Source organism: Podarcis bocagei (assembly GCF_964188305.1).
Source record: "Podarcis bocagei genome assembly, chromosome: W".
Classification (NCBI taxonomy): Eukaryota; Metazoa; Chordata; class Lepidosauria; order Squamata; family Lacertidae; genus Podarcis; species Podarcis bocagei.
The window spans coordinates 64,381,143-64,407,924 of record NC_138131.1 but is presented as its reverse complement, the minus strand read 5'-3'; the positions used below and the strand labels follow the sequence as shown (position 1 = coordinate 64,407,924).

The following is a 26,782-nucleotide window of genomic DNA, read 5'->3' as shown; positions in this document are numbered from 1 at the left end:
GCACTTCTTGTAGAGGAGTCCCGCCAACACATGATGCATGAAAGCTTGAAAACAGTGAGAACCGTTTTGCAATCCAAACGGCATCACTCTGTACTCGTAGGTGCCCAGAGGCGTGAACATGGCTGTCTTCCACTCATCGCCCTCCCTCATGCGGATGAGATTGTACGCCCCTCGCAGGTCCAACTTGGTAAACACGCGTCCCTTGCGCACCGTCGCCAGTAGGTCGTCAATCCTGGGCATGGGGAAATCAGAGGGCTTGGTCATCTTGTTCAAGAGGCGAAAATCCACCACCAGCCTCTTTTGGGGCGTGTCCTTCTTCTTCACAAAGAAAACAGGACTGCCCCCTACTGCCCTGGACTCCCGGATGAAACCGCGCTCCAAATTGTGATCTATGAACTGTTTGAGTTCCTGTAGTTCATCCTCAGACATGGAATACAGCCTCCCCTTCGGTAGCGTCGCCCCTGGTAGGAGGTCAATCTTGCAGTCATATTGCCTGTGCGGTGGTAACTTGTCTGCCTCCTTCTCGCAGAAGACCTCCAGAAAGTCCGCGTATTTGTGGGGGACTGCTTGCAACGTTCCCAACTGCAGTTGTGATTCCTCCTCCTCTCCCTCCTGTCCGGGCAGGATGCAGTGTTCTGCGCAGTAAGAGGAGCCGAAGATCAGCTGTCGCTGGTACCAAGCCAGTGTCGGACTGTGCCTGTCCAGCCAACTCATGCCCAACACAATGGGTGTGTCCGACAGTCGTGTGACGTTAAAACTGATGACTTCCCTGTGGTTGCCAAGGCGCATCACCATTGGCGGCGTTTGCTTCACCACCTGCCCCCCCAGCAACTCTCTGCCATCCACTGTGACGACTTGCAGGGGCAGAGTGGCCGGCAATAGCTGTATAGCGTGCTGCTCCACAAAATCCTGTGCTATAAAGTCTGCGTTGCTTCCAGAATCCACAGAAAGCGGGACTTCGATAGTGACGCCATCGGGCAGCTGGAGAGATGCTGTGAGTTGCACTACTGGTTTGGGTGGGAGGGGGTCTGTGGGTTGCAAGATCGCTGGGGACTGCTTCAGTGATGCGTCTGGCTGGGCCCCAGTGCCTCTGTCTCCAGCCAGACATCGTCGTTTCCCTGCTGGTGTTCGCTGTGTTGCGTGGCCGCTTTCACCGTTGCGGAGGCTGCAGTGTGCTTGGAGCTCCTCTGGGGACACTCTTTCGCCAAGTGTTGAGAGCTGTCGCATATATAACACTTCCTGGTCCCTCTAGGAGGTTTAGTCTTGACTGCCGCCGGTGCAGGGGCTCTGGTAGCTGACTGAGCCCTGGCTCCTCCCACCTCCATAGGTTCCACTCCCCCTCCTGGCGGAGGTGTAGATTGCGCACGCGTAGCGTCCCTGGGAACGAAAGAGAAACTTCTCGCTGCTTCGCGCCCTCCACGTCCTTCGTCTCTGCACCATGGACGTTCTTCCAGCCTCACCCCCACAGTCAGCGCCCTTTGGACCACCTCCTGCGTGCTCCGGGGCCTCTCCCCCCTCGCAATTTCGTCTTTAACAGCACTGCTTAATCCCTCCCAGAAGAGGTCTCTGACTGGGGGCGAATCCCGGTCCCATTCCAAGGCACTGACCAGCGCAAAAAAGCGGGCGTGATACTGGCGTACGCTCGCCCTCCCTTGTTTCAGTCCATGAATCTCCCGTCGGGCAAGATCCACGTCAATGGTAGATAAAAAGCACGCATCCATCGCTTTGATAAAGGCATCTGCATTCTGAAGCGCCGGATCTTTATCCCTCCACAAATTGCGTAGCCACGCTTTAGCATCCCCATGCAAATGGGATAGTATAAACCCCACTTTCTCTTCCTCATCCCTAAAGTCTTTCGCCAGCAGTTGCAGTGCGCACATTACGTCTGCTCGAAAATTGGGGTACTGTTGTAAATTCCCATCGAAGTGAGCCACAAGCCCTCCTGCTCTCCGTGCCAACCCAACCCCCTCCGGTCTGGGTCCTGGCTGCCCATGCTTAACCAATGCTTCAAACCTGGCGTGGAGATCTCTGTAGGCGGCTGCCGCATCCTCCTCCCTTTTCTTGGATGCCTGTACCTCCGCGTTCAATTGGGTCACTGCCTGTTGCAGCGCTGAAATTTTCTCTGCTTCCGTCATCTCTGCCAACCGTTGTGAGCTCGCTCCCAAACACCAATTTCCTCCTCTCGCTGCTTCTGCCTCCTCTGCGAGGTATCAGGTGTCCGAAGCTTAAAAGTGACGGGTCTTACTGTCAGGGCTGCCACTCAGTCCCAGCTCACATAGGACCACGTTAGCCAGCGTTCAGGTTAAAAGAGTCTTTATTGGATTACAGCTTCCATTTCCAAACTGCAATATGCAGCCCTACTTCTTCTAGGTCAGACCGGCGAAGACCCGTCTGAGTCTCCGCCTCTAGCACACCAGCTTAATACCCTAGCCTTGCTCCACCTCCTGCGCCTTTCCTTCCGTCTCTGGGTCCTTCTGCCCCCCGGGGTCTCTTCTTTCCTACTCTCTTCTGACGCGGACCCCCCTGACCCTTCCGCCTCCTTGCGGCGGGCTTTGGGACCTGGTTCACTCTCTGGGCTGCTTACTGCGCCAGCTTCCGCTACATTTGAACTTGGCGCGCGCGCCCAACTCTCAACCTTCCTCTTGATCGTTTCGTCGCTCCCCGAGGTGGGCGTGACTACTCCTGACTCATGCCCTCCCTCCTTCTGAAAGCCTCCGGAACCCGATATCTGGTCCCCTTTCTCCCCGCTGCTCCCGGCTGGGTACGTGGGTCCCGATCTCCAACTGCTGCTCTCTGATTCCTCTCTGGACCCTTCTTCCTGGGGTGTCCCCCTGCTTTCCCCCCTTGCTCTGACTGCTGGCGCTCCCTTCTGGGAATCCTCGGACTCACTGGATAAGCTCGGCGATCTCGGTTCGTCATCCCCACTCATCTTTCCTTCGTATTCCTCCCCCTCGCTCTCTGTCTCCTCCCTTCTCTGCGTCTCTGCTTCCGAACCCCTGACACATATGCTACCATTTTACTGTTTTAGTGAAATAAATTGCTTAAATTGTTATGAAGGAAATGTTTCTTTTCTCCTTCCAATCAAGTACAGCAGAAAAGTTGTTCAAATAAAAAGTGTTCACTTATTAAAACTCACCATCATTTCGTCACAATCGGGCTGTATATAGCAGAACCAAATCATTTTGATATAACTGTAGAAAAGACTCTGAAGTTAGGATTCCAAAAAGGAAACCTGCCTCCGATTGTCAATATTAAGAGGATGCCAGCAAGGCTGAACCTTGCGGTAAAAGGGGGATTTAAATCAAGTCTTATGGATTTGGGATTTAAATCAGTTTGCTTTAAATAAAATCAACCCTCTAGGCAACAATGGGAGTTAGTTTGGGTATGGGTGCAACCACTAAACTGAGAATATAAGACGTAATGTGATTATACGCAAAACCAATAAAAAACATTTATATAAAAAAGAGAATATAAGCTCTATGCCTATTTGCTTACCTGTCAAATATACGCGCCTCCTTCAAGACGTTCCCCAGATTAATGTAAGCATCCAGGAAGTTGGGGTCCAGGGTCACCGCCTGAAAATATTTAAGATAATAGATTTTTGTTACTAATACAGTCATACCTCAGGTTGAAGTAGCTGCGGGTTAAGCATTTTCGGGTTGTGCTCCGTGGCGACCTAGAAGTAACAGAGCCCGTTACTTCCGGGTTCTGCAGCTTGCGCACGTGCAGACACTCAAAATGATGCCACACGCATCTACGGAAGCAGCAAATTGTGACCCGAGCATGTTCGCTTCAGGATGCGAACGGGGCCCCGGAACGGATCCCGTTCGCATCCAGAGGTACCACTGTATAACAGCATGGTTACTTTTAAATAAGTGGGTCAACTTTGACCTAGGCTGCCTCCTACCTACCTTCCTACCTTATCGATCTACCGACTTTATCTTATTATCTATCTACTTGCCTACCTATCTTATCTATCTATCTATCTATCTATCTATCTATCTACCTACCCTATCTATCAAATCTATCTACCTACCTACCATCTAATCCAGGTGTGGCCCAACTTGGCCCTCCAACCCCCATCATCCCTACCTAACAGGACCAGTGGTCAGGGACAATGTGAGTTGTAGTCCCAAAACAGCTGGAGGGCCAGGTTTGGCCATGCCTGAATCTATCTACCTACTCAATCAATCAATCTAACTAATCTATCTATCCATCTACCAACCTTTCTTATATATGTATCTATCTAATCTACCTACCTAATCTATCTAATCTAATCTAATCTAATCTAATCTAATCTAATCTAACTATCTATCATCTATCTAATCTATCTATGCAAGGAATATCAACTGTACGAGAAATGGTACCAACTAATGTACTAACAGGACACCGGAGGCCCATTGCAGCTGAAAAAATGCCTCCAGTTTTAATATAAAAAAGAATGGGAAACGTTTATTGCATATTGACAAAAGCAGTGCACACAGGTTAATACATTAGCAGGATTAATTTTTTTAAAAAAACCCACCTGTAATGGTTAAATTTAAAGTAGAATCATAGAATCATACAGCTGGAATAGACCACAAGGGCCATCGAGTCCAACCCCCTGCCAAGCAGGAAACACCATCAGAGCACTCCTGACATATGGTTGTCAAGCCTCTGCTTAAAGACCTCCAAAGTAGGAGACTCCACCACACTCCTTGGCAGCAAATTCCACTGTCAAACAGCTCTTACTGTCAGGAAGTTCTTCCTAATGTTTAGGTGGAATCTTCTTTCTTGTAGTTTGGATCCATTGCTCCGTGTCCGCTTCTCTGGAGCAGCAGAAAACAACCTTTCTCCCTCCTCTATGTGACATACTTTTCTATATTTGAACATGGCTATCATATCACCCCTTAACCTCCTCTTCTCCAGGCTAAACATGCCCAGCTCCCTTAGCCGTTCCTCATAAGGCATCGTTTCCAGGCCTTTGACCATTTTGGTTGCCCTCCTCTGGAGTAAGGACAGTCCCCGGATTTACAAATCAGTCCCCATACAAAATCCATTTAAGTTGAAAAGTATCCCCGGACTCATTGAAAAAAAATCTGATAACCTTAAATTAGTGATGATGATTTTATTGAAGAAGAAGAAGAGTTTGGATTTGATATCCCGCCTTTCACTCCCTTTAAGGAATCTCAAAGCGGCTAACATTCTCCTTTCCCTTCCTTCCCCACAACAAACACTCTGTGAGGTGAGTGGGGCTGAGAGACGTCAGAGAAGTGTGACTGGCCCAAGGTCACCCAGCAGCTGCATGTGGAGGAGTGGAGACGCGAACCCGGTTCCCCAGATTATGAGTCTACCGCTCTTAACCACTACACCACACTGGCTCTCCAGTGATGATAATGAATGATGATAATACAAAGGAACCAGGGGAGGCAAGTCAAATAATCCCATAATGTGGGATTAACATTGATTGTGTATACAGTTGTTTTTTTAAAAAATATTATTTAATTTAATGATTTGGTTTTTTGTGAAAACTAAAAAAATATTATACAGTGGTAGCTTGGGTTAAGTACTTAATTCGTTCCGGAGGTCTGTTCTTAACCTGAAATTGTTCTTTTTTTAAATAATAATAATAATTTTTATTAAATTTTCCTATTTACAAATTCGCCATCCCAAACAGTATTCACAAATTTCAACTTTTTGGACTTCCACAAGCTTTTCCACCAATCCATATTTTCTATTTTTATGCATTCTCTAAATTTATATTGCCATTTAATATTATCCTTTCAGTTCTATTTCTTTTTTACAATACATCTTTAACTTTCACAAAGCCTCTTTAAATCCCACTAGCGTTGTCTGTTCGTCACATATGCTTTTCCGATAATCTGTAAACTTTCCCGAGTCCTCGATGAACTTGTGATCCCATTGATATCTAATCTTCCCAGTCAGTTTATCCAGTTCTGCATAGTCCATAAGTTTCATTCTCCACTCTTCAAGGGTCGGTAGCTCCTCTTGTTTCCATTTTTGGGCCATTAATATTCTTGCCGCTGTTACTGCGTATTGGAAAAGTTTGTAATCCTTTCTATTTATCTCTCTTCCAGTTATTCCTAACAAAAAGGCTTCTGGTTTCCTTACAAATGTGTATTTAAGCATCTTCTTCAACTCATTATATATCATTTCCCAGAAACCCTTTACCTTCTTACATTCCCACCACATATGGAAAAAAGATCCTTCTTTTTCTTTACATTTCCAACACTTATTACATGTTTTGAACATTTTTGCTAACTTAACCGGTGTTATGTACCATCTATATACCATTTTCATAATATTTTCCTTTTTCCATTTTCATAATATTTTTCCCAGTCAGCCAATTGTATATTATAACCAAAGTCTCTGGCCCAATGTATCATAACCGACTTTACCTCCTCGTCCATCGTTTGCCAATCCAACAACATTTTATACATTTTTGACAATATCTTATAATCATTGTTTATCATCTCTATTTGAAATTTCGATTCTTTTTCCGTATATCCACTCTTTTAAATCCTTTTTAAACATTTCATTTACCTGAAAATAATGCAACCAATCAAACACATGTTCTTTTACTTGTTCATATGGCTTCATTTTCCATTTCCCCCCTTCTTTAATTATTAGCTCTCCGTAAGTGATCCAATTCCCTCTCATATTGATTTTCTTTACACTCATAACCTCTAATGGAGACAACCAGTGTGGAACTTTGGGTTCTAATATATTTTTACACCTATCCCATATTTCTATTATGGAGCTCCTGAAAATGTGATTCTCAAAACCCTTGTGACTTTTCTTCTTCTCCAACCACAAATACACGTGCCACCCAAATCTATTATCAAATCCTTCTAACTCTAACAGTTTATTGTTTTTTAATTTTATCCATTCCCTTAACCAGCAGAGACAAGACGCTTCATAATATAATTTCAAATCTGGCAGCGCAAAGCCTCCTCTTTCCTTTGCATCTGTCAATAACTTACATTGTATTCTTGGCTTTTTGCCCTGCCAGATATATCTTGAATTTGCCACTCTTTGAAAGTCGTTGTCCCCCTAATTATAGGAATCATTTGGAACAAAAATAACATCTTTGGAAGCACACTCATTTTGATCGTTGAGATTCTACCCCAAAAAGAAAGTTTCATCCTTCCCCAAACTTACAAAACTTTTTTGATTCTGTTCCACACCGGTATATAGTTGTTTTGAAATAAATCAATATTTCTTGGAGTTAACCATATTCCCAGATATTTTACCTTCTTCGCCACTTCAATCCCTGATTCTCGTTGCATTACTTCTATTGCACTTTGGTCCATATTCTTAATCATTACTTTGGTTTTTTTCTTATTTAATTGTGGGAGCCAGGAAGTCATGGAAAAGGCTTGTAGTGCCACCTGGTGCCTTGCTGACCTCGGTGACCAGCACTCTGAGCTTACAATGTATTAGAATGTATTGACCCTATAAGGAGTTAGGTTCCCCCCTCTGGGCACTGTAACCCTATATGGTTTGTGGGTGGGTTAAAGCTTGACCGGATGAGGTAACGTGAGACATTGGAATGCAGCCATGCGGCTGGAGAGAACAAAGGATAATAAAATCGGAGGAGAGAGAGGAAGGAGCTTTTTTGCCCTCCGTCCATGGAGACATTTGCCTTTGTGTGTGTTTTTTCTTTGCCTTGCACCCCAAAATGACGGCTGGTTTCCGTCAACTGGTTCCCACAAGTGGTGCCCTCTCTGAGGCAGAATAAAAGGATACGGCTGAGGTTTTTAAAAGGGAAAAAAGAAGCAACTGGAAGCAAACAGTCTGAGGCAGACTAAGAGGATTTTAAAAGAAACTGAGAGGATTTTTGATCCAAGCAGTGGTTATCATCGACTCACTACGTCCGGCAAGGATTGCAAAGCGCTCTACATCTTTAAAAAAGATCCCGGTGAGTTCGATCCCTTCTATTATATTGATTTTTGAAAAATGGGCAGCTCTTTGACTACTCCCCAACAGAAATTTTTAAAAGACTTAAAATTTCTCCTCTCCTCCAACAAACTGGAAGTTCCCGAGGGTGATTTGATACAGCTCATTCTGGCCATTGATGAACATTCTCCCTGGGACTTGGGTGTAATTGCAAATGGGACTTGGGAACTGAAACTTTGGGACAAGATTGGTGAACATTTTCATGAGCTCCCCAGCATCAGTACTCGGATTTTAAATGCATGGTGCAAGGTTCATTACGCTATGGGCTCTTTATCACCAAAAAATATCTCCCTGGCTGCATTGCCATCACAACCTCCAGCTTCTTTAATCCAGTCTGCTGTGTTAGAGTTTGTTCCAATCCTTGCCCTGCCAGCAGCTCCAGAACCCAAGCCTCCAGATTATAGTTCCTCACTAGAGGACCCAATCCTGCAAAAATATCGTGGTCTGGCTGGAAATGACCCTGCTCTTTCAGCAGCAGAACCAGCTACCCCCTTTCAACGTGCAGCCCTTGCCTGTTCCTTATCTCAGGATACCATGGCATTCCCTGTTATTGTGCCCCCTGCTGGTGCTCCAGCAGGAACTCAAGCCCAGCACCAACCTTTTGACTTTAAAATCTTGAAAGAGCTCCAATTGTCAGTCAGGACAAATGGACTGCAAGCACCATTCACACAGGCTCTTTTGGAAGCCACATTAGCCCAGCTGTTGGTTCCAGATGACATCAAGCTTTTGGCACGTACAGTTTTACCTCCATCAGCTGGTGTATTATTTGCTCATGAATGGGAAATCGCCTGTCATGGTTATGCTCCTGCCTTACTGCAACAAGCAAGAGGGAATAATCCTAATATTACCCTCGCAGATGTGATGGATGCTATGATGGGCCGTGGGCCCTTTGCTCAGGCTTCAGTACAAGCCACACTGCTGCAGATTTTATTGAGGGATACTGCTCTTGCTGCTCAACAAGCAATGAGAAAAATCCCAGAACCCACCAGTATTCAATCAAGGTGGGGTTCAATCAGGCAAGAGGCAAGAGAATCATATTCTTCCTTTATGGACAGGCTGATTACAGCAGTGAGTAGACAAATTGAAAATCCTGAAGCCAAACAAATAATTATCAAACAATTGGCCTTTGAATATGCCAAAGAGGATTGTAAGGTTGCGTTAAGACCGATAATACACAATCCTGCCACAGACACAGCAGCCATGCTTCGCATTTGTCAGTCTGGTGATACAGCCACCCACAAGATTCATCTGCTAGCAGCAGCGCTCAATGAAAACCAGCCTGTAGCCACCGATACAACGTTTCCAGCGTGGCGAACCAGGATCACCGATACCTCAATGTGGGTAGAACGGTGGCCTCCACCAAAAGAAAAATCCGCAGCAATGGCACCATCCTGTTTCTGAACAGCTTATCTCTGAACAATTGACTTTCGGCCACATTGAACCATCTTCATCCCACTGGCTCCAGCAGACAAGGAACAGTTTGCTTTTACATTGCCAGTATATCACGATTCGCAACGTTATCAGTGGATTGTCCTCAAGGCATGCGGAACTCCCCTACACTTTGTCAACATTTTGTGGGTGAAGCATTGAAACCTTTCCACATGCGCCACCTAGAGGTGCTGCACACGAGCTGCACCTGGCCGTATTTGCTACATCGTTGCCAACAGGAATTTTATATGCTCAGGCGGAACAAGAAGAAGACTATCTGCATTATAGAATGGTTACATCTACCACATACCCCACCGAAGAACATTTATTCAGTAATTGAATCCACATCAGACATTGTTATCAAAGGACGTTCACGTGCAAATTGCTTTAGCTGATTTTATAGGTGTCATCATTTTTAACCCTCCAAAGGATGACCGTTTGACATTTCTGACACAGGTCACCTATGTTTGGCTACCCCCTTGTCTCTCACACCTCTCCCCTCTGCACTAACCCTCTTCATGGATAGAACAAGAAGTAGGGGGGTGGTGACATGGGAGGAGGGAGGAAAATGGAAATGTTTATATACCCCTCCACAGTCTTCTGCCCAGTGAGCTGAGCTAGCAGCTGTGATTCTTGCCTTTCAATCCTTTCCTACTCAACCTTTCAATCTTATTGTGGATACTCAGTATGTATATCGCCTTTTTGCTAGTTTACCAATATCTTATATAACTCCTTCCTTGGATTCTGACTTGTTTTCCTTGTTTCTTGGCCTGCAGGCCTTACTTCAGCACAGAGAGTTATCTTATTATGTTGCACATCTTCGCTCCCACACATCACACCCAGGGTATTTAGCAGAGGGCAATGCAAGAGCAGATGTGGCTCTGAGGGACATTTCTACCTTTTCTCTCTTTTCTGACCCTATACTAGGTCATAACACCTTTCACCTTCCTGCGAAAGCATTGGCAAAGCATTTTTCTATTCCTTTGGCCCAAGCAAGGGATATAGTTTCCCAATGTGCTTCTTGTTCTAAATCTCAGCTGGCCATTCCTTTTGATGCTGTCAATCCTAGGGGCACGTCTGCATTGGCGTGTTGGCAGATGGATGTCACACACACACCTGTGTTGGCTCCACTCTCCAAGGTTCACCTCACGGTGGACACCCACTCTGGATTCATATGGGCTACGCCCATGAGGGGGGAAACAGCTCGGCATGTCATTCAGCACACTATCCGCTGTTTCTCAGTCATGGGTAAACCTGCGCGTATCAAAACTGATAATGGTCCAGCATATATTTCTAAAACATTTTCGGAATTTTGTATGTTGTGGAATGTGAAATTAACTCATGGCATACCCTTTAACTCCACAGGTCAAGCTATAGTGGAAAGAGCACACCTGACGTTCAAAACACTATTGCTTAAACAGCTTGGCGGCCGAAGCATACCAACGGCAGATATCCCTTCGGCTGTTCACCAAGTTCTTTTTGTACTTAACCATCTTTTATATCCACATAATAGGACCCATACTCCCGCGGAATTGCATTTTAGGAAGGAGGAGGCACTCCCCCGCCCCTTGGTGGTGTACCGACGCTTGCCTGATCCCGCGTGGCATGGACCTGTTCCGCTGATCACGTGGGGACGAGGGTACGCGGCAGTGGACGTCGAGGACAAGCCTTTGTGGGTTCCAGCTCGATGCGTGCGGCCATGGCGAGTCCCTTCAACTACAGAAGTGCCTTCCTAACCATTTGCCTTGCCATCTTTTGCTGCATCATTATACAAGGATGAGAAGCAGACGACACAATCCAGTTGCAGCCACCATATTTCACCTTATCGGCTGGCAAGCAGCTGTCGCCTGAATCCTACTCTGGCTGGCAGTATCCACGGCTCAGCCACTCTCGAACTATAAGAACAGCATTGTTGAATAAGACTTTTAGGGGAGAAAATTATCATAAGATATGGAGGAATAATATTTTTGTACAAGATATGATTAAGTTTACCAGTTTATTGCATGCTTCTAAATGTTGGTTATGTATGCACATGCCGCCCTTTGCCAGTCATTCAGGCATAATGCTTCATGGCGTGCCTGTCAATGGATCTTTTCAATTTACTGATATTATATCCCCTAAGCAAACTTTTTGGCCTCCAGTACAATTGACCCTCCATGAGCCTGCCCCCATTTGTTTTCAAATTAAAGAGGGGAAAGAATCATGGGGCATATATCCAAACTGTCAATATACATTGAAATTCATGTTTAATAGCTCTTGTTCTCTTACAGGAACATACAGTGACCAATCTCAGTGCTTTAGAAGCGATAGCAGTGCATGGCTAAAAACTAGGAAAGAAACCTACCATGCAAATTGGAGTCTGAATTCTTCTATCCCTGGCTTAGCAAATGCCACAGATGAGCAATTTCATATCAGTTCCTTATTTACTGAAGCCTTTAATTGGTCCCAACAGAGTAGTAATATCAGCTATTTACTCCAAAGAGAGTTATGGTTGCTTTGTGGCGAAAAAGCATACAAAGCCATTCCTCGAAACCTCACAGGCACATGTACATTGGGTCTCGTGGTTCCGTTGTTGTATAAGGTTGATAAGTTACCATCTTCTCTTAGACTACGAAATCGTCGGGAGGTAAATTCACCCATAAATCAATATATCGGTACCCAGGTCTCTCGGGCCTTGCTGCCCTCGGTGGGTGCAGCAATGAACTATAGGGACCTCCATCGGCTAGCAAATTGGACTGAAGGATTATTCAATGATACCATAAAAGCTTTGAAGGAACTCAACCAGGAGGTGTCTGCAATGAGAGAAGTGGTTTTACAGAATCGTTATACTTTGAATGTGATTTTAGCTTCAAAAGGAGGAGTTTGTGCGCTTGTTCATTCTCACTGTTGCATGTTTATTCCTGATAATAATGTCAGCATATCTGCGACAATCGACCATATGGAAACCATGGTAGCCCACAATCCGTTTGCCCCCCCTCCTTCCGTTGATCCATGGGCATGGTTATATTCTTGGCTTCCGGATGGAAGTTGGCTTCGACATTTATTGATTTTAGTGATCATTATAGTAGTTATTTGCATTATTTTGTGTTGCTGTATACAATGTATTCCTTCTTTAATTTCTGTATGTACTGCATGGTTCTCCAGTCCGCGGCCCGCTTCCGGTCTCACAAGAGTCGCCTATCGCGCTCGATATAACCGTATTGGTACTGACATATATGACTCTGATTAAATAAATAAAGAAAGAGGGCATGTGGGAGCCAGGAAGTCATGGAAAAGGCTTGTAGTGCCACCTGGTGCCTTGCTGACCTCGGTGACCAGCACTCTGAGCTTACAATGTATTAGAATGTATTGACCCTATAAGGAGTTAGGTTCTCCCCTCTGGGCACTGTAACCCTATATGGTTTGTGGGTGGGTTAAAGCTTGACCGGATGAGGTAACGTGAGACATTGGAATGCTGCCATGCGGCTGGAGAGAACAAAGGATAATAAAATCGGAGGAGAGAGAGGAAGGAGCTTTTTTGCCCTCCGTCCATGGAGACATTTGCCTTTGTGTGTGTTTTTTCTTTGCCTTGCACCCCAAAATGACGGCTGGTTTCCGTCAACTGGTTCCCACATTTAATATAAACCCGGCCACCTTGCCAAATTCCATCTCCACATTTAAACTCTTTAAAGGATCTTCTATCGTTATTACCAGGTCATCAGCAAAGGCTTTAACTTTATATTCGTTTTGACCTACTGTCACCCCTTTTATTAATTCATTTCGTCTAATTGCACTCAAGAGGACTTCCAGAACCATTATGAATAACAGTGGCGAGAGAGGACAACCCTGTCTTATACCCTTCCATATCTTCACTTCTTCTGTTATTACATTATTCACAATCAATTTAGCTCTTTGCTCTGTATAAATCGCCCTTATTCCATTATAGAAATCGTTCCCCACTTCCATAAATTCTAAATTTTTTAACACAAATTCCCATGATATACAGTGGTGCCTCGCAAGACGAATGCCTCGCAAGACGGAAAACCCGCTAGACGAAAGGGTTTTCCGTTTTGGAGGCGCTTCGCAAAACGAATTTCCCTATGGGCTTCCTTCGCAAGACGAAAGCCCATAGGGAAATCTCCGGGACAGCGGGGAAGCGCAGCACGTCTTCCCCACTGTCCTCGGACCTCCTCCGAAGGCTGGCGGTGGTGTGGAGACCTCCTCCCGCCGCCAGCCTTTGGAAGGCTGCTCTGAAGCCTGGCGGTGGGGTGGAGAAACCTCCTCCCGCCGCCAGGCTTCGGAAGGATGCTCCGAAGCCTGGCGGCGGGAGGAGGTCTCTCTGCCCCACCGCCAGCCTTCAGAAGGCTGCTCCGAAGCCTGGCGGCGGGAGAAGGTCTCTCCGCCCCACCGCCAGCCTTCAGAAGGCTGCTCCGAAGCCTGGCGGTGGGGCGGAGAGACCTCCTCCCGCCGCCAGGCTTCGGAAGGCTCTCCGAAGGCTGGCGGTGGGGCGGAGAGACCTTCTCCCCGCGCCAGCCTTCGGGTGGCTGTCCTGAAGACTTGCGGTGGGAGGAGGGTTTTCCTTCCCACCGCCAACATTCAGAATGCTGTTCTGAATGTTGGCGGTGGGGAGGAAAAACCCTCCTCCCACCGCAAGCCCCGGGAACAGAGGAGAAGCGCTGCGCCCCTTCCCCTCTGTTCCCGTATCTGTCCTGAAGGCTTGCGGTGGGGAGAAAAGCCCTTCTCCGCACCGCCAGCCTTGAAAGCGGTTTCCATAGGAACGCATTAATTGATTTTCAATGCATTCCTATGGGAAACGGTGCTTCGCAAGACGAAAAACTCGCAAGAAGAAAAAACTTGCGGAATGAATTAATTTCGTCTTGCGAGGCACCACTGTATTATCAAATGCCTTCTCCGCATCTACAAACATTAGTATAGCTTGTTTCTCATTCCTAGCAGACAGATATTACAAAACATTTATTATATTTCTCACATTATGTTTCATCTGCCTGCCTGGAAGAAACCCTGCTTGATCATCGTGAATAAATTCTCTCAATACCTTTTTTAATCTTTTTGCTAATATTCCAGCAAAAATCTTATAGTCTGTGTTTAACAATGAGATCGTGTGTTAAATCAGAATCTTGCTTGGGAATAAGTATGATGAAGGCTTCTTTCCAAGTTTCCAGAATATCTTTTTCCTTCAAAATATTATTCATAACTTCTTTCAGTGGTACCGTCAGGGTGTGCCTCAATTCTTTGTAATAACTGGCTGTAAATCCATCTGGTCCTGGAGCCTTTCCTTTTTTCAATTCTTTTATGACCTCTATTATTTCCTCATTCTCAATTGGGGCATTCAGTCTGTCTTTCTTTTCTGTCGGGATCTTTTGCACCTTTTTTTCTTTTAAATATCTTTCTATTCTCTTCAAATTGTTCTTTTCTCTGTTGCTGTACAAATGATTATAAAAGTCCAAGAATCCTTTTCTAATGCCTTTCGGGTTCTCAATCTCTTCTCCATCCACAATAATTTTGTTGATTATGTTTTGTTCCTTTCTTTTCTTAATTTGCCACGCGAGCCATTTACCTGACTTATTGGCATTGTCCATAAAATATTCCATCAACTTCTTTTGCGCCTCTTGTATGATTTTTTGATCACCCAAGAGGTAATCGTTAATTCTCCATCTAAATGATCTTTCTTCATAACCTTTAATTTCCAATTTTATTGGACTGTGGTCTGAAATTACTCTTGGCTGAATTTCAATTTGCCGAATTCTTGGAGTTAGTTCATTCGAGACCCAAATTTGATCTATTCTTGACATTGACTGATTTGGTTCCGAATAAAATGTAAACTGTTTCTCCAGTGGATGTCTAAGTCTCCAAACATCAATTAGATTACAGTTTTTCGTCATTGAAAAGAAAGTCTTGGGTAGTTTTCCTTCTTTGCTAACCTGAAATTGTTCTTAACCTGAACTTTAGCTAATGGGGCCTCCTGCTACCATTGAGCCGCCAGAGCACGATTTCTGTTCTCATCCTGAAGCAAAGTTCTTAACCTGAAGCACGATTTCTGGGTTAGCGGAGTGTATAACCTGAAGTCTATGTAAAACGAGGTACCACTGTATATATTTAAAAATTGCATCCAATTTTGACAGTGTTATTACAAACCACTTCATTCAGCCCTGCAACATCTTGCGAAGCAGCGATATACTAATATGCATCTGTTATTATGTGACATTGGTCAAGGCTTTCTGGGAAATAATATATGATGAATTTAAAGAAAATGTTTGAAAATACATTTGTCAAAAAAGCCAGAAGCCTTCTCACTAGGTATAAGACTTCTTATGTCTGCAACGACGGCAGCAAGAATGCAACTAGCCCAATGGGGCTTAAATTGGATTGTTATGAATGAAAAAAATTAGTAAAAAAATATTTCAAAAGAGAATGCTACTTGCCCAATTAATGGGGCTTAGATCAGGTTATTCATGAAAGAAATGATAAAAAAATATTTAAAAGAAGAGAGAATGCTACTAGCCCAATTAATGTGGCTTATATTTGATTGTTATTAATAAAAAAATTAATAAAAAATAATTTAAAAAGAGAATGTCACTAGCCCAATTAATGGGGCTCATATGGGATTGTTATTAATGAAAAAATTAATGAAAAAATAATTTACAAAGAGAATGCCACTTGCCCAATTAATAGGGCTTAAATCAGATTGCTATGAATGAAAATAATAAATTCTTTAAAAGAAGAAGAGAGAACGCTACTAACCCAATTAATGGGGCTTCTAATGGATTGTGATTAATGAAAAATTAATAAAACATTATTTAACAGAAGAAGAGAGAACGCTACTAGCCCAATTAATGGGGCTTATATTGGATTGTTATCATTATCATTATTTTTCCAGGCCTTCCCATCTAGAGCCCAGAAACTCTGTAACAGTTACCTTCTCAAAGTGATGAATCGCCAGCCAGATTTCCCCTTGCGCATTGAACACACAGCCGAGGTTACTCCATGCCACAGCAAAGTTGGGTTGGGTCTCGATGGCTTTCAGGTAGCAGGCCTTGGGAGGGTCGAGAGGTAGGTAGGTACAGGGGGAAGGGGGTATTTGCACAAAAGAAAAGCAAGAGAAAAGTCCCAGTTAGCAGAGGCTTGACAACCATATGTCAGGAGTGCTCTGATGGTGTTTCCTGCTTGGCAGAGGGTTGGACTCGATGGCCCTTGTGGTCTATTCCAGCTGTATGATTCTATGATTCTACTTTAAATTTAACCATTACAGGTGGGGTTTTTAAAAAAAATTAATCCTGCTAATGTATTAACCTGTGTGCACTGCTTTTGTCAATATGCAATAAACGTTTCCCATTCTTTTTTATATTAAAACTGGAGGCATTTTTTCAGCTGCAATGGGCCTCCGGTGTCCTGTTAGTACCATTAGTTGGTACCATTTCTCGTACAGTTGATATTCCTTGCATAGATAGATTAGATCAGTGTTTCCCAACCGGTGTTCCGCGGCACACTAGTGTGCCGCGAGAGATTGCCTGGTGTGCCGTGGGAGGGAGGCGGGCGAGTCGGGCGGCGAGAGGCGGGGCGGCGGCGGCGAGGATCCGCGTCGAGCCGGGGGCGGCTCCGCGGTGGTGGTGCCGAGGTTTCTCTCTCCATTCTCCCCTCACACACACACATAGGAAATAACACAGGATCAGCTGACAGGACCCGGCCAATGGGGCAGCGGTGGGGCAGCGCGCGCAAAAGGGAGGAGCGCGAGACAGCGGACAAGGAGGTGGCCGGCATGTCCGGGCAGCAGCAGCAACAGCAGCAGCAACTCCCGGCGACTGCTCCTCAAGCCCCGGGCAACCCTACTCCCTCACCGGCCTCGGCCGCCCTCCTGCTCCACCGCCGCCGCCTCCCCCGCCGCCGCCGGCTACCTCGGCCCCGCCGCCGCTCCCTCCTCCGCCCGCTATCGCCGCCACCACCACAACAGCCGCCGCCGCCTCAGCTGGGCCCATGCCTGCCGGGAGCGGCGGCGGCAGCAGCAGCAGCAGCAGCGCCCCGGCGCCCTTCCCTCACGGCGGCGACCCGGCCCTGCAGTGGCGTAGCGTGGGGGGTGCAGGGGGGGCCGGCCGCACTGGGCGCAACATCTGCGGGGGGCGCACTCGCAGCTCTCTGCCCCTCCCGAGGTACTATTTCTGGGTTAGCGGAGTCTGTAACCTGAAGCGTATGTAACCCGAGGTACCACTGTACTTCCAAGTCAGCGTGCAAGGGATTGCAGGACCGGCGGACTTGGCGGTGGGGGTGGTTGCTGGAGCCTTGTCTGTCCTTTCAGCCCCGCACCCACCGCAGACCCCTTCCTATGCCACTGGTAGCTAGGCGAGGCGGGGGGCACTGGGCGCCACACCTCGGTGCCTGCAGCGTGCCTGAGCCATGCGTCTGCGGGCGAACTGCCCGCAAGCTCCGCTCTGGCCTCTGCCCACCGCCTCAGCCTCCCTACAGCTGAGGGGGAGGCTGCAGCGAGGCTCCACGCAGCGCGCCCTGCCATGGCTCGCCCCCATGGCACTCGCCCCTGGCTGCAGGACGCGCGCGCCGCCCCGGGCCCCTGAGCGGCTAGCTGCGCCGCTGCGCTGAGCGCAAGGAATACGTCCTCTCCGAGTTCGGCGTCCTCTTCGTGGGCAGCGCGAACCGCATCTCCAGCTTCGGGTGGAACTTTGGCCAGGTAGGGGGAAGCCTTTGGGCGGGGGGGGGGGCTGGAGACCGGGGTGGGGAGGGGTTAGGAGAGACGCTACCGGCCCCGTCCAGAAATGCCCAGAGCAACTGGAGCTCAGCTACACGCACACATGCGCCCTCCAAATCCCGTTTCCCACCCCTTTCTCAAAAGAAGAGAGAAAAAATGGGTCCTGGGTGTGAAACCAAAGGACCTTTCCAGCTCCTCCTCAATTCCAGGTGTGGATGGCAATGCCTCGTGTCTCCTCCCCCGCGACCAGAGCACACTTCCTAGGCTGGTTGGACGGTCCCTGGGGGTCTTCGGGTTGCCACATTTTGAAGAGCAAAAAACAGGACACATTTGTCGACTTCTGCTTTTAGCTATGGATCAGTGGCCTAGCGTGGGGGGTGCAGGGGGGGCCGGCCACACCGGGCGCAACATCTGGGGGTTAGTGTTAGGGGGCGCAAATCCACGGGTTAGGGGGCGCAAATTACTTGCATTGTCCCGGGTGCTGACAACCCACGCTACGCCACTGCGGCCCTGAACGAGCAGGAGAAGGAGCTCAAGTGACGCTGCGCGCTGACGTCACGGGGCTGTAATGGTGGTGTGCCTCGAGATTTTTTTCATCAAACAAGTGTGCCTTTGCCCAAAAAAGGTTGGGAAACACTGGATTAGATAGATGATAGATAGTTAGATTAGATTAGATTAGATTAGATTAGATAGATAGATTAGGTAGGTAGATTAGATAGATACATATATAAGAAAGGTTGGTAGATGGATAGATAGATTAGTTAGATTGATTGATTGAGTAGGTAGATAGATTCAGGCATGGCCAAACCTGGCCCTCCAGCTGTTTTGGGACTACAACTCACATTGTCCCTGACCACTGGTCCTGTTAGGTAGGGATGATGGGGGTTGGAGGACCAAGTTGGGCCACACCTGGATTAGATGGTAGGTAGGTAGATAGATTTGATAGATAGGGTAGGTAGATAGATAGATAGATAGATAGATAGATAGATAGATAGATAGATAAGATAGGTAGGCAAGTAGATAGATAATAAGATAAAGTCGGTAGATCGATAAGGTAGGAAGGTAGGTAGGAGGCAGCCTAGGTCAAAGTTGACCCACTTATTTAAAAGTAACCATGCTGTTATACAGTGGTACCTCTGGATGCGAACGGGATCCGTTCCGGGGCCCCGTTCGCATCCTGAAGCGAACATGCTCGGGTCACAATTTGCTGCTTCCGTAGATGCGTGTGGCATCATTTTGAGTGTCTGCACGTGCGCAAGCTGCAGAACCCGGAAGTAACGGGCTCTGTTACTTCTAGGTCGCCACGGAGCACAACCCGAAAATGCTTAACCCGCAGCTACTTCAACCTGAGGTATGACTGTATTAGTAACAAAAATCTATTATCTTAAATATTTTCAGGCGGTGACCCTGGACCCCAACTTCCTGGATGCTTACATTAATCTGGGGAACGTCTTGAAGGAGGCGCGTATATTTGACAGGTAAGCAAATAGGCATAGAGCTTATATTCTCTTTTTTATATAAATGTTTTTTATTGGTTTTGCGTATAATCACATTACGTCTTATATTCTCAGTTTAGTGGTTGCACCCATACCCAAACTAACTCCCATTGATGCCTAGAGGGTTGATTTTATTTAAAGCAAATTGATTTAAATCCCAAATCCATAAGACTTGATTTAAATCCCCCTTTTACCGGAAGGTTCAGCCTTGCTGGCATCCTCTTAATATTGACAAACGGAGGCAGGTTTCCTTTTTGGAATCCTAACTTCAGAGTCTTTTCTACAGTTATATCAAAATGATTTGGTTCTGCTATATACAGCCCGATTGTGACGAAATGATGGTGAGTTTTAATAAGTGAACACTTTTTATTTGAACAACTTTTCTGCTGCACTTGATTGGAAGGAGAAAAGAAACATTTCCTTCATAACAATTTAAGCAATTTATTTCACTAAAACAGTAACATGGTAGCATATGTATCCATGTTGCTTAACTGATGTGCTGAAACATTTTTTCCCCAAGAAAAACTTGGACTGAGTTTTCGCACACATGAAAAACTTAAAACAAATAATTCTTCCCCGAATTATTTATTTATTTATTTATTTCTACCCCGCTCTCACTGGCCAGGGCCGGGCTCAGGGCGGCTAACACCAAATATAAATTACAATAAAATAGAATAGAAAAAAACCCCAGTTAATTAAAATACAGCTTAAAATGCAGCCTCATCAAGACTACAAAGGGAGGAAACATCAGCTATTCACCCAAGCCAGCTATCCATGCTGGTGCTACATGGGCCAGCAAAAAAGCCACGGGAAAATTTATATACCAAATCCCATATAGGGTGTCAGAGTGAGTCTAAGCATAGAGCGAGTTAAAATAATCAAGCCTGGAGGTGACCATCGCATGGATCACTGGCCAGATCAGGGCGAGAAAGGTAAGGAACCAATTCCTTAATACGGCGGAGGTGGAAAAATGCCACCTTTGCTGTGGCTGCAACCTGTGCCTCCATGGAAAGAGAGGCATCGAAGGTTACACCCAAGCTCTTGACAGAAGGCTCTGGCACTAATTGCGCCCCCACAAGAGATGGGAGTTGGCCCCCCAACCCCATGTTGTCCTGACCCAGCCAGAGGACCTCTGTCTTCGAAGGATTTAACTTCAACTGGCTCCCACGCAGCCACCCAGCCACGGCTTCCAAGCATCTGGTCAGTGTGTCTGGGGCCGAGTCCATTGACAGATAAAGTTGGGTGTCATCAGCATATTGACGACAACTCAGCCCTAAACTCCGGACAATCTGGGCAAGGGGGCGCATAAAGATATTGAAAAGCATCTGGGAAAGGATTGTGCCCTGCGGCACTCCACACAACAAGGAGTGCCGCAGCGACAACTCCCTCCCTAGCGCCACCCTCTGTCCCCGACCTGAGATAAAGGAGCACAGCCATTGTCTGACTGTGCCCTGAATCCCCACGTTGGCAAGGCGGTGGTCCAAAAGTTTGTGATCGACCATGTCGAAGGCCGCTAACAAATCTAAAAGAATCAGCAGTCCCGGCCCGCCTCGATCCTCTTAATCGTCCTCCCAAAGCATTTTATTTTTTAAAAAACAGATTTTTATCCACCCTGGTGACAATGAAACTGAACCAGTCCTTGATCTCATTTCAGAGCCGTTGCAGCCTACCTACGGGCCCTGAGCCTGAGTCCCAACCACGCTGTTGTCCACGGCAACCTGGCATGTGTGTATTACGAACAGGGGCTGATCGATCTGGCAATCGATACCTACAAGAGGGCCATTGAGCTCCAGCCCCACTTCCCTGACGCCTACTGCAACCTGGCCAACGCGCTGAAAGAGAAAGGCAGCGTAAGAAACTGGTCCCTTTTGCCTTGGGGTGGGGGGAACATCTATATAAAAGATGTTTTATAGATGGTACTTAACACCTGCCAAAATAGCTAAAATGTATAAAACAAAAAAACTGTGCTGGAGGTGCAGTAAAGAAGAAGGGACACTTATACATTTCTGGTGGGCCTGTGAAAAAAAAATACAGAAACTTTCCTATTAGGCAGTGGTGTCCAAACTTTTTTCAAAGAGGGCCAGATTTGATGAAGTGAAGGGCCATAAGGGCCGACCAAAGTTGTTTACTTTTTTTAAGGATTGAAGTTGTTGAGCTCTTTTCTTAGGGTTTAAATTGTTGAACTTTTTTTAGGATTGAAGTTGTTTAGCTTTTTCTTAGGCTTTTACCCCATGCTGAATTGGCCAGATTAACAGAGACAATTAGGGCACAACCCAGACAAGAATTCCAAAAGGAATGGGGAAAATGCAGAGAATACTTTACCAAACAGTGCCCCAAAATATACACTTGGACTTGTTTCAATTAATTTCTACAGGAGACTTTGTGGTTTAAGTCATAATTAGGAAAAATTGTAATAATCCCATACAAAAGAAATAGTATACAAGAGGTAAATAAGGCGGCCATTTAACAGAATAAAGTCTTTTATTTTTATGTTATGTTTTCTTTGTGTAAGGGGATAGGAGTTTAATTTTGATAATTAGTCAATGGTGGTGGGTCTGTTTGTATGTATGAGTTGTTGTGGACTATGTTATAAATAAAATAAAAATTAAAAAAAGAAAATGAAACCGGTCCCTTTTGCTTTCTGTATGTCAGAGGGTTTGCTGAAAAAAGCCTTCCGGATGATGGTGACCTCGAAATTGGGCTCTTTGGGGGGGGGATTTGGGGTACAGAACCTAGAAGAAGTCCTCTTTTATTTTTTCCTTTGTCATATCGTCACATACAACTTTGCTCATACCAAGCGTCGACTCCCCTCCCCCCTCCCCCGCTCCCACTCCCTGGCTTTCTTAAGCAGTCACGATCCTCTTAGCATTTCTATATCACCCTTTAAAAATTGTCCAGTAGCACCTGATGATGATGATAATAATAATAATAATAATAATAATAATAATAATAATAATAATAATAATAATAATAATAATAATAATAAATTTATACCCCGCCTATCTGGCTGGGTTTCCCCAGCCACTCTTGGCGACAAAATATTAAAATACAATAGTCCGTCAAACATTAAAAGCTTCCCTAAACAGGGCTTGCTAAACTTGGCTTCTTCTTGGTATAATTTTTTGTATGCAGGTCCACTTCTTCAGATACAAAAGCTTCTACCAAGACCAAACTGAGTTGGTCTGCAATGTGCTACTGGACAATTTATATATTTTTTATATATTTCAATTGCGTTAGACCACCACAGCTGCCTACCTGAACATATATCGCCCTATTTACCTTCTTACTCTACTTAAAACAATTTACTTTAGCATTTGTAAATCACTTTCAAAAATTATCATGACAAAATATTTTAAATCAAACCAGCAAACATTCTCAGATGTTCTTTCACATCTTTTATAAATTTACTCCAGTCCTTTTCAAACAGTTTGTCGCGCCGATTTCGGATTTTCACTGCCAGCTTTGCCAGTTCTGCATATTCAATTGTTTTTGTCTGCCATTCTTCCAAAATTGGAAGTTCCTGCCGCTTGCATTTCTGGGCTAAAAATGTCCTTACAGCTATGGTAGCATACATAAGTCTACTTTTGGAATTTCTTCTCCCACAATACCCAATAGAATAGCCTCTGGTTTTTTTAATAACAGTATATTTAAAGATCTTTTTCAATTCTTTGTAAATCATATCCCAGTAGACTTTGACTTTAGTGCACATCCACCACCTATGGACGAAATTCCCTTCCTTCTCCTTGCACTTCTAGCGTTGTGGCATCTGAATATAGACTGCATTTTTAATCAAGGCATATATTGGCTTATATCTTGATCAGGTTCCTAAATTAAATGGGCTTAGATTTTCAAATGTTTCATGCCAGCTGTTTAGAGAACCTTGGCAATGTTTTCCTCCTAGACAAGGGGCCCCTTGATTTATAGCAGAAAACAATTCTCAAAGTCGTAAAAAGGGAATTACAGGTTAAGAACAAGGTTACATAGACCAAACATAATTAGGAATGGGTAAATAGTAAAATAAAACCGTTAAACTTGAGCCACAGGACAAAAGGCCAAGAGCACATGGAAAACAAAGCAACTGGCTGGAGAAGGGGGGGAGTGTAAACAGGGGAAGAGGCTTTTTTCCTATTTTATTTTGAGGCTGTAAACTGTTCCTTCCTTTTTACTTTGAGGAAGTTTATCCTTCTAAAAAGCTATCTATGATAATGTATGAAATATGCTGGCTTAAATGTAATTATGCAAAAGATTTAAGAAATGCTAGATTCTTATTTCATATAGTTGTAAGAGTTGTATTTATCCTGAAATTAAGTCAGCCACCAGCCTAGCCCCCTGCCAGACAGGAGACGCCAATCGAGCACTCATGACAAATGGCTGTCAGGCCTTTGTTTAAAGACCTCCAAAAGGAGATATTTCATTGATGATGCATGAGAATATGAACCCAAGGTCTCTGACATCTGTTCAAGATAAAAATTTAAAATTATTAACCATCTGTTTTGGAGGGCAAGGAAGGCAAGAGGTGAGCTGGTAATTAAGATTCCTTGTTGAGACACATGTAAGATATATTACTACTTATTTGTCATTTATAGATGTAACAATATATAGCTCTTTGTGTTCCATATAAGGACATATAAGGACATATAAGGACAGGAGGATATGGGTGTATCTTTTAGAATTGGTTATAGCAATCAGCCAATAGGAAATTCAACCAGGCTGATTGAACAGAGGCAGCCACAGGAGGAGCAAAGGGGGCTGGATTAAGGGAATATAAGTGCTGGCCATAATGGCAGGAGGCCAGGCCAGAGCTTGGTAACCATATACCACTGTGCCTCTCATTTATTTGTCTGACAAATAAATTATTATTTTAATTTCTCTGTTGCTGCGTTGAATATTTCATTCCAGCTAAGCGTTAACCACAAGCAGGGTGCTACAGCGTGCCTTATCTTGAGTTATATATATTTTAGCAAGTTTAGTCGGCGTCAAATACCACCTATACGTCACCTTCGTTAAATTTTTAATTAGTGCTGTACATTCAATAAATTGTTTTAAATTTTCCCAATGTTCTTTTAGACCAGGCATGTCCAAAGTCCAGTTCAGGGGCCTAATCTGGCCCTCTGGTCGATTTAATCCGGCCCTCGTGGCGGTTTATTTACTAGGGCAAAACTTCCCCCCAAAAAGCTCAAGAACTTTAATCCTAAAAAAAGGTCAGCACCTCTGGGGTCAAATCCTTAAAAAAGGCTCAACAATTGTGGGGTTTTACTGTTAATATGCTTCTTCTTAATTGCATTTCACTATTAATATACTTCTTAATTGTATTTCAGTTCAACAATGACTTTGATAAAATACATCTTTTGTGACGTGCAGAAGGCTTGAGTTACCTATGAGGTGCAACAGTTACCATATAGCATATATTCAATATAAAAAACAGCAACAATTGGTTGTTGACAAAGGACAGCTGGCATATATATATAAAAGATATTAACTGATATGCATGCCATTCCAGATATAGCTATATAATCTCTACTGTTGGTAAGAGAAGAACTTTGGAGCAGGCATTTTCAAAAAAAGAGTTTTTTATGAACCGCTCTAATACCAAGTTACTGTCAGGAGCTGAGGGGCCGTATCAAACCTCAATCCAGCCATCACATCACAGAGCAGCCTTTTGGGCTCCTGTGAAAGACATACTAATATTCGTGTAAAAACTCTGTTTTGTGTTTCGAAGGTTGCCGAAGCCGAGGAATGCTACAATACAGCTCTCCGTTTATGTCCGACTCACGCGGATTCTCTTAATAACCTGGCGAACATCAAGCGAGAACAAGGGAATATCGAGGAGGCTGTCCGCCTCTACCGGAAAGCTCTTGAGGTACGTGCGTGGAGAATTACAACAATTAAATTGACATATAAGGGTTAGGCATGCATACCCTGGACTCCTAGTCTGGGTCTTTTTAAAAATCGCCGATCAAATTTTTCTTGATCAATAACGGAAATAATGGTGAAGAAGTGAAAGTGAAGTAGCATTTTGAGGCTCGACAAAGCATGGTCCGATAAGTCCCTTTTGGAAGGAAGAGGGTCTGTCCCCCTTTTTATATTCCTAGGCCTCCTGGAATGACCAAAAATCTGCTTTTTCATCAGAAGAACAATGCAAGGTGTTAAGGAACGGTACAGAAATTGAAATAAAAGCTGGGCACATGCTGTTCTCTGTGTCGGCTGAGCTTGATCCCCTGACAGTCTTATTTTCTAACAGTATTTCCTATGCGTACGAAAAAGGCAGTTCATAGGCCCATTATTATTATTATTATTATTATTATTATTATTATTATTATTATTATTATTATTATCATTACCACAAATCATTCCAAACGGTGATTTATTTTGCAGCCAGCCCCTGCCACATTTGAGCATCAAAGAGGGGCTCTTTAAAATACGGCATTGGTCATTTGACAGTCTGATCTCCCAACAGTATTTCCTATGCATGCTAAAAAGGCAGTCCATAGGTTCCTCCTCCTCCTTAATTTTTGCAAGTCAATCCAAATGAGGATTTATTTCACGCCCACAACCTTTGAGCCTCAAAGAGCGGCCTCCGTCTCTTTAGAATGCTTCTCAGGGAAACTAAGAGTGAGCTTCTTCCCCGCAGGTCTTCCCGGAGTTTGCAGCTGCGCATTCAAATTTAGCCAGTGTTTTGCAACAGCAGGGGAAGCTCCAGGAGGCCCTCATGCACTACAAGGAGGCCATCAGGTGAGCTTCCAAAGCCATGGGGAAAATAGATTGAAAGAGCTCCTCCTTACTGTATTTTAATCTTTTGCTGGAAGCCGCCCAGAGTGGCTGGGTATAAATAATAAATTATTGTTGCTGTTGTTAATAATTATTATTACTCCTCATGCGCTGGTCTGGTGCCTGTGGGAAAGCTCTCCTCTTGTGGATAAAGCACTTTCTCTTTTTCTTTTAGGTTTTTTATTTTTTATTTTTATTTTTATTTTATTTTTTGTCCCTTGAAGGCCAGCCAAATTTAAATAACAATTCGACACACAGCTGCGAGGCATTTGCGAGCTTTTTTGCGGAGAAGGTCCTGTTGCTCCGCCATGACCTCCCTGCCAATTTGGATACAATAAAGGAACTGGAGGCCCCTCGACTGTCCTCGGGTCCAGTATTGGACCACTTTGACCGGATATCCCCAGCCGATGTGGACAGACTCCTCCGAGCTGGAAAG

The 26,782-nt window shown here is 44.9% G+C and overlaps 2 protein-coding genes across 2 annotated transcripts in view; one reads left to right on the top strand and one right to left on the bottom strand.

The window, feature by feature from the left end:
• The window catches only part of LOC308578207 (uncharacterized protein), a gene marked incomplete at both ends in the record, with an annotated part of 41,576 nt that extends 25,126 nt beyond the window's left edge, over positions 1-16,450 (bottom strand). Inside the window, 2 exons of the mRNA XM_081178461.1 lie at positions 3,496-3,575; positions 16,304-16,450. Of these exons, the coding sequence (XP_081034587.1) occupies positions 3,496-3,575; positions 16,304-16,450 (227 nt within the window). The remainder of the gene's footprint in view (positions 1-3,495; positions 3,576-16,303) is intronic.
• A 2,985-nt stretch (positions 16,451-19,435) lies between these two features.
• LOC308578206 (uncharacterized protein) lies at positions 19,436-26,314 on the top strand (the record flags this gene model as incomplete). Its single annotated transcript, XM_081178460.1, has 4 exons — positions 19,436-19,560; positions 21,233-21,428; positions 25,298-25,438; positions 26,210-26,314. 4 exons carry the CDS (start codon positions 19,436-19,438, stop codon positions 26,312-26,314), a joined length of 567 nt encoding a protein of 188 aa, XP_081034586.1.
• Positions 26,315-26,782: the final 468 nt, after the last annotated feature.